At 39.5% G+C, this 8,657-nt stretch overlaps 1 protein-coding gene across 1 annotated transcript; it reads left to right on the forward strand.

Moving 5' to 3' along the window:
* Window positions 1-252: 252 nt before the first annotated feature.
* Window positions 253-2,376, forward strand: LOC119192255 (arrestin homolog). The gene is made up of 3 exons (XM_037446082.1): window positions 253-428; window positions 1,114-1,243; window positions 1,518-2,376. The coding sequence occupies exons 1-3, from the start codon at window positions 268-270 to the stop codon at window positions 1,614-1,616; spliced, it is 390 nt and encodes a 129-aa protein (XP_037301979.1). The 5' UTR covers window positions 253-267; the 3' UTR covers window positions 1,617-2,376.
* Window positions 2,377-8,657: the final 6,281 nt, after the last annotated feature.

An 8,657-nucleotide genomic window follows, 5' to 3' on the forward strand; every position in this document is an offset into this window, starting at 1 on the left:
ATATGATCTCACTTCTAGAGTTGAGAAGATTTATACGCGAGCATGTAGATCGATTAGTTTCTTAATAAATCAAATATTTAAATTAAATTTAAATTCTAGCCACTAGAGATAAAGAGTTCTTTGAAATAAAAGTTAGACCAATATTAGTCTTAATAAGTAGATAAGTTAATAATTTTAACAATTTAACCTTTCTTGTAATTGAATTAATTATGATTATTTTTAATAATTTAATTTGTGTACCGATTAAATAAGTTATGAATATGTTTAATGGCATGTATGTGGCAGGGACGGGTGTCCGCTGCAGCCGGGCTCAACCTGCAGAAGGTGATGCACCTGACGCCCACGCTCTCCTCGAACCGCGACAAGCGCGGCATTGCGCTCGACGGACAGCTCAAGCGTTCTGACACCACACTCGCCTCCACCACGCTGTGAGTACTCTACCCTCACCATCGCTCACTAGAGGAGTAAGTATGTGGCGCCCACAGTTTATTCCCGACAGATTACAGTTATATTTCATCGCAGTTGCAACAAATGTTCACACCAAGTTAGTGTTCGTACGTCACCTGGGTCCCTCATTGAAAATCAGCGCTACAGTATCAGTCATGCTGGTACTACAGCAAGGAGCTGAATGAGGGTTCCCATTGTTGGTACAATGGGTATAATTTTGTATTTTTCTTTAAGTATATGTTTTGTTTGTCTCTGCTTGTATTGTACATGTTATACTGGTATAGTCCCAATAAAAAAAAATACTGTATATTTGTAGACTTGAGTAATGTATAGCGTGTATATGTATTGTGGATTATAATAATATGTTGAGACGCGATACACGATATGCATGGGCGTTGGGACGAGGGTGCATGTAGGTGAACGTGCACCCACCTGCCCAGAAATAAATCACAAAAATATAACTCACTGACTAAATCTGCAATAATGGGAACTATTGACTACAGAGGTTTTTTTTTATGATACAGCATTTTCCAAAGACTGATTGGCCTATACTTAAAACAGTACAAATTCGGCAACAGATATAATAGCAAAGGAACAAGAGCATATGATATTGATTCTCCGGACCGACACCTCGTGCCGCATAGTGAGGTGGTGATTTGTTTTCAGGTTGCTGGACCCGGAGCAGCGTGATGCGTTCGGTATAGTGGTCAGCTACAGCGTGAAGGTGAAGCTGTACCTGGGTGCTATCAGCGGCGAGCTCGTCGCCGAGCTGCCCTTCATACTCATGCACCCCAAGGTGAACTTTATTAATTTTAATCATAAAACTAGTTAAATAAACAACCGATGAGTTATCTATTCAGTACTATATTATGAGAATATTTAGTGCCTTGCCAGCCTTCCATGTACGGAATTGATTTATTTCGATGTTATGCTGTCGGCAATCTTATCGAAGGTGTAACGCTGCTGCGGAAATATTTTTGGTCGAGTTGTGCAATTAAGTTGTAAATCGATGGCTCAACTCCCTCATGATTTTTAAATGAAGCTATTAATGTACACAAGCGGGCTTGTAGGAAGGGCGCTTGAAGGTGATCCACGCGGACAGCCAGGCCGACGTAGAGATGTTCCGCCAGGACACCGTGCATCACCAGGAGAGCGTCGAGGTGTACTGAGGCGCTGTGACCCGCCGCCGCCCGCCGCTTGCGCTCCGGGAACTTCATTGACAACGGCTTGAAATAATGTTGTATATATTATGTACATGTATCAATATATAATCCTAGTTAAGGTAGATCGCCAGGCGACGCTGGCAGCCGCCGCGCTGTCTGGCGCCGGCGCAGTGTCGTGAAATATATTTATAGAACCGAGTCACTCGACGAGTTTGGCAGAACGCACCAAGCTTGTCCCGCGGCGCTGATCTAAATATTGTCATACACAGTGTATATATTCATGCAGTCAGTCTTTGATGACATGCAGACAGTCATTCGTGCTGGTTCACATGCAGACGGCACGTTCCTCGAAACAGCAATGTTACTGGAGTGCAAAAGAACCCATTTTTTCATTAACAATTTGGGTTGGCATACTGTATGAATGACTACACTCACACACGAATCCATGCTTATTAACTGATACTTCACTGCGCTCTCGGACGGTCTCTTTCTATGACAACTGCGAGGACTACACGAGAATTCCGAAAATAATTCTTTGAGGACTAAGATGTTATTCAATATTCGAAACCGTATTAAAAATAAAATTGTTAATTTATTATTTGGCATGTTTTGACTATTTTCATACTTTACAAGAAATGTTGTTAATTTGTCATAGAGACGTCAGATATCAATTTTGTTCTATATGTATGTTATATTTAATGTATTCAATGTAATATTGCTTTGTGAAATTTATGACTATACTCTGTGATTAAATTATTATACTATGTTTCTGATTTTTTTTAAACCGTCTTGTACTGCCTCACTAAAACTAATATGAAATGGCAACTTCGTCATAGAGATTTATACGGTTAGTATGACTGCCAAAGTTCTCAGTCCCTATTCCTTGCCGTGAGTTGGAAACGCCGCGACACCTACATCGCAGGCATGGGTGTTATCGGGATTTACTATTTAACATCGTCTGATGTCTTTGTTCATATATGGCTTTAAACTTGCGGATGTAGGCCGCCGCTTTTGTCGCCCACCGACATATAGAAGTAAAGTCGGTGTGGCGTGCAAATGAAGCGTCTATGTCAGCACGTTTTCGCCTTTAGATCTTTATCAATGTTTCTTTAACATATTCTTTGTTATAATTACAATTATTTCTTACATTCTTTAAGTAAAATTTAAACGTATGAAGTAGTAGGTCTTTGAGTATTGTAGAATAGCTCCGTTGAATTAGGTGGTAGCTCAAGGTCCATTTTCATACATTTTGTTTCGGCTTTAATCTGGGTAACTAAACAAGTATTGGCAAGTAAAGAATTTAAATTCACGTCTAGTTAGTGATTAGTTCTCGCAGTTGAAGAAAAATGTAAAAAATAATTAATAATCATGGATATTTCTGCCTTTAAAATTTCGTCATATTAAATTTTAAAGGCCGAAATATCCATGATTATTAATTATTTTACGTTTTTCTTCAACTGCGAGAACTAATCACTAACTAGACGTGAATTTAAATTCTTTACTAATACTTGTTTAGTTACCCAGATTAAAGCCGAAACAAAATGTATGAAAATGGACCTTGAGCTATCACCTAAGTTGAGTTTTTAAATGTGGCATCAAATTCGAGGGATAAAAAATTATACTCTAGCACGTGAAACACATGCTTTGATTTCGTACTGCAAAAGCCGTTAGCTACGTTATTTATAACTAGTGTAATATTTAAAATATAACCATCACGCTGTTTATTATTGTTAAACAAATCAAAACTATAAAATATATCAAACATTGGTGATTCACCCTGGCAGACCTCGTTTCGTTGAATCAAAATTAAAAATATTGTATTGTTTTTGATATGACGCCAGATTTACAAACATCACACAATTTGCACTTGCATGATGTGCTTAATGCCATTATCATTTAGTTAGTGGGTAAGTAATATTTAGGTAAAAGAAATATTTTTCTATCGTAAAATGACATCTCGTGATACATTTGTTTTGTGTTAAAACGCCATCTAATTTCATAACGGGAAACTTGTAAGTAAGCATATTACTAAGGGTATTCGGTTCCTTTAGTTACCGTGTCGCTAACATAGATGGCGACGATCAATCATACTTTTGGCAAATATTAGTAATGGCACATTTTTTTATAGTAATCTATACTTATAATAAATCTGTAGAGAGGTCAATTCTGTACATGAAATATATTTCCAAAATAATCTATCTATCTATCTATACTTATAATAAATCTGTAGAGAGTTTAATTCTGTACATGAAATATATTTCCAAAATAACTATCATCTATATATCTATACTTATAATAAATCTGTAGAGAGGTCAATTCTGTACATGAAATATATTTCCAAAATAATCTATCTATCTATCTATACTTATAATAAATCTGTAGAGAGGTCAATTCTGTACATGAAATATATTTCCAAAATAACTATCATCTATATATCTATACTTATAATAAATCTGTAGAGAGGTCAATTCTGTACATGAAATATATTTCCAAAATAACTATCATCTATATATCTATACTTATAATAAATCTGTAGAGAGGTCAATTCTGTACATGAAATATATTTCCAAAATAACTATCATCTATATATCTATACTTATAATAAATCTGTAGAGAGGTCAATTCTGTACATGAAATATATTTCCAAAATAATCTATCTATCTATCTATACTTATAATAAATCTGTAGAGAGTTCAATTCTGTACATGAAATATATTTCCAAAACAACTATCAGGGGGTGATTAGGGATCGATACTGATGCCAAAAATTCAATTAGTAAAATTTTTGTCTGTCTGTCTGTCTGTCTGTCTGTATAACCGTTATAGAAACAAAACTACTCGACGGATTTTAACGAAACTTGGTACAATTATTTGTCATACTTCTGTGCTGGTTATAGTATACTTTTCATCACGCTACAATTAATAGGAGCAGAGCAGTGAAGGGAAATGTTGGGAAAACGGGAGAAGTTACTCCATTTTTTAAGCTTCCGTCGCGTGTGCAACCTTAATGGTTAAAGCTACACAGAAATCATGTATGACGGAAATATTCTCCTTAAAATTATGTAAAAAATATCCTACGACAGCATATGCCTATCTTTTATGGTTGACTCACAATAACACGTGTAACTCCCGATAGCTTAGCAGTTCGAAGCTTTCTCATTATATTTGTCTACTCTTACGTTTATAACACTCTCAGTCATCCCTTATTAAAAAGTTAACATTATTAAATATTCCATACAAAAGAATCATAGAAATCGGTATAGAAACACCAAAGTTATACATGAAATACGCTAATAATAAGCCATCATGCGTGAATACTGAATCATGCTATAAGGATTATTTTTGTATATATATAAGGTCGCGAACGCACAGGCAGGCGGCTTGCTTGGCACCTAGAGGCTAGCGAATCACCTAGCGAGTAGCTTCGTAAAACGAACATTCTCGAACGTTCGCGATCGGCTCCATTTTTGAAGTCCGAAATCGACGCGGGCGAAGCTGTGGGCGGAAGCTAGTTATAAATATAAGTCAATAGTGTAACAGAAAGCGGTTGCTTCGTTACTTTGGTTTTACGTAAGACACAAACTGATATCTGCATCGTAACTCTACCACTTCTTTGCATTCTAGCCCGATGGATATGGGTAGAGTAAACAGTAGAGTCAATTAATTGAATTAGCACCTACTAGAGTACTATAAAGCTCTCTACCAGTTTCAGTAGATTTAATTTAGCACTTTACTATACCAAATGTGTTTACAATAGCATAGTAAATCGTATAGTTAGTAATCTACCCGTGTGAAACGTGCTTTTAAGCTTCGATTATGCTGTGTATTATCAGCAGGCACTGTGTTGACGAGTATGTTATACCTACTGTAGAATAAGACGAGTGCATGTCCCGAATAAAACACAGTGATTAGTTTCAAGACAACCTTTAATCTCGTCCAAAATAAATATGTCAACAGCAGGGCGAACTCTTTGAGTTGTTTTAAACTCTTTAATAACAAATCTTACAAATTAATTACCTATTAGCTATCTACAAGTCCAGCGATGTCAGTCTGTTTGTAACTGAAACGTATGGGTTGAGACAGTACGGATATGTGGTGATACGCGTTCGTTCACAATCAGATATGTTACACTTGGTTCGCGCGGCGCGCTCCGCAGCACTGCGCAGCACTCCGAAGCACTCAGCAGCACCGGTGCCGCACGAGCCATCGGCGTCAATAGAGCGCTGGGGTAGTGGCGGCAACGGTTTTGTCGTCTTCGCGACCTGTACAAGCGTCCTCCGGGCTCCGGGCTCCCGCCGACTTACACTTACATTCATACAGATATTTACATTAAGTCAGATTTTTACAGAATACAATGAATCCATCTATCTATTTATATTATATTTAAATTAGCTAACCTTGTAGACATGTAAAAAAGTGGCAAAGACTCGATCTCGACGCTTACGAACTACTATTTACACCAAGGATTCAAATTAAGTAAATGACGCCGCGGCGCCGGACCGTTTCATATGGAATGTGATCGGCGACTGCGACCAGCGACCAGCGACCGACAGCGGGCGTGCGGCGACGAGACGTGATCTAACATCGCCGCCGCTTCAGCGACACCAATTCAATGACATTTGAAACTTAACCTAATTACTATACACAACATATTTTTTTACTATAGCGAAAACAAAACACCAAGCGGCTCGAAACGGCACGCTTCGTCAGCCGTGTGGATAAAGAAAATATATTATGGTCGAGTTTGAGTTGTCATTGAATTTAGTTTTTGGCCGCAGAGCATACAGCAGTCACCAATCAAGTACCGTGAAAATATTTCGAAACATTAAATGGAGGAAATATTTGAAATGACCGTTTAATGCGTGACGTGTGGTACTGTGCGGGGTATTGTCCCCAGTTCGCAGGTCGCCGACTACACACACGACTCCGGGATCCGATGGTCGAGGAGCTTCTCCTTGATGGCGTCCACGTTGAGATCGGGGCGGCGCGCAGCGTGGCGGACACGCTGCGGCCGAGCACCGCGCCGGCCCCGCGCCCGCCGCCGCCCCACCGGCTCCCGCGGCCGCGCGCCCCACGTCCACGACGCGCCGGGGCCGTTGCACGCCTGCAATCACATATCCACACGACTGTCAGTAAGCACTTGACATGACTATAGCGCTGGAGTGAGCACCTGCCTATCAACATGTTAAATCAAAAAGCAAAGATAGTTAGTTACATTTGGACACAGAAAAATATTTACCACGAACTACAGACCTATCTAGCATCCATTCTCGACGGTTTAGATATACTTCTATGAAGGCCTAAACCGAATAGCTACATGGTATACCTTCTCTCCTTCGGAGTCGTTTACAAAGTTTTAAAATGAAATACAATTTAACCTACTTAGTTATTATCTAGAACTGTATCAAGTACGTATAAATTATAATTATTCACTGTTAACCCTGGAGTCCTGGAGTGAGAGTGTCAGGCGGGCGCGGGGGTGACGTCGACACGAGGAGGGCGGAGGGGTCGCCGAGTATTAAAATTCAACTCGTTCGTTAGTCTATCGGTTGGTAACCGAGTTAGATGGAGTTCCATGTTTCTGTTTGACGAGGACTTGGCAAAGTAAATTCCCGCCGGAAGTTTTCGTGTAAATACGATGAAGTTTAATGCCGGAGAGATCTCGAGATATTTTAATCTTTGAAGAGCGGCGGTTCGATGTGGTTTTGTGTGCGTACACATTTTGAATTAGTTTCGCCGTATGCGGGCCCGGCGCGGCGGCGCGGCGGCGGCCGAGCGGCGCGGTCGGTCGCTTTCCGAAGGGTGCGGCGGTCCCGACTCCTACGGGGCTCAGCGCGCTGCTGTCTCTATCCAAAATGTAGATACTCACTACGACCACACACCTTCCTTTAACTTGTTTTATAGACAACCGATAGATTCCAGTAGGTGCATGTAGTTGACAATGGCATTTTCTACTTGATGTGATAGGAACTTTCTAACACTAATAATGTTCCTTTGTTTACATTTTTTCGCGTATTAACAATATTATAATAATATAGACAGAAATACTTTAAAATCGAAATCGTTGTGGTAAGTGTTTACTTACTTATTTAATTCTATTGTAATGTAGCCACTAGCAAGATGTTTCCTAAGTTGACGGACTTACAAATCTATACTATTATATAAAGCTGAAGAGTTTGTTTGTTTGTTTGTTTGAACGCGCTAATCTCAGGAACTACCAGTCCAAACTGAAAAATTCTTTTTGCGTTGGATAGCCCATTGTTCGTGGAGTGCTATAGGCTATATATCATCACGCTATACCCAATAGGAGCGGAGCAGTAATGGCTAATCTCAGGAACTAACGGTCCAAACCGAAAAATTCTTTTTGCGTTGGATAGCCCTTTGTTCGTGGAGTGCTATAGGCTATATATCATCACGCTATACCCAATAGGAGCGGAGCAGTAATAGCTAATCTCAGGAACTACCGGTCCAAACTGAAAAATTCTTTTTGCGTTGGATAGCCCTTTGTTCGTGGAGTGCTATAGGCTATATATCATCACGCTATACCCAATAGGAGCGGAGCAGTAATGGCTAATCTCAGGAACTACCGGTCCAAACTAAAAAAAACCTTTTTGCATTGAATAGCCCTTTGTTCGTGGAGTTCTATAGGTTATATATATCATCACGCTTTACCCAATAGGAGCGGAGGAGTAATGGCTAATCTCAGGAACTACCGGTCCAAACTGAAAAATTCTTTTTGTGTTGAATAGCCCTTTGTTTATAGAGTGCTCTAAGTTATATATCATCACGCTATGACTAATAGGAGCGGAGCAGTAATGGCTAAACTCAGGAACTACCAGTTTGAACTGAAAAAATCGTTTTGAGTTGGATAGCCCTTTATTCGTGGTGTGCTATAGGCTGTATATCATCACGCTATGACCAATAGGAGCGGAGCAGTAATGAAACATGTTGCAAAAACGGGGAAAAATATTCGTTTTGAGAGCTTCCGTTGCGTGCGCTGCGTAAACCGTTAAAGTTATGCAACAATGATGTATGACGGGATTGTTCC

Source organism: Manduca sexta, unplaced genomic scaffold (assembly GCF_014839805.1).
Source record: "Manduca sexta isolate Smith_Timp_Sample1 unplaced genomic scaffold, JHU_Msex_v1.0 HiC_scaffold_253, whole genome shotgun sequence".
Classification (NCBI taxonomy): Eukaryota; Metazoa; Arthropoda; class Insecta; order Lepidoptera; family Sphingidae; genus Manduca; species Manduca sexta.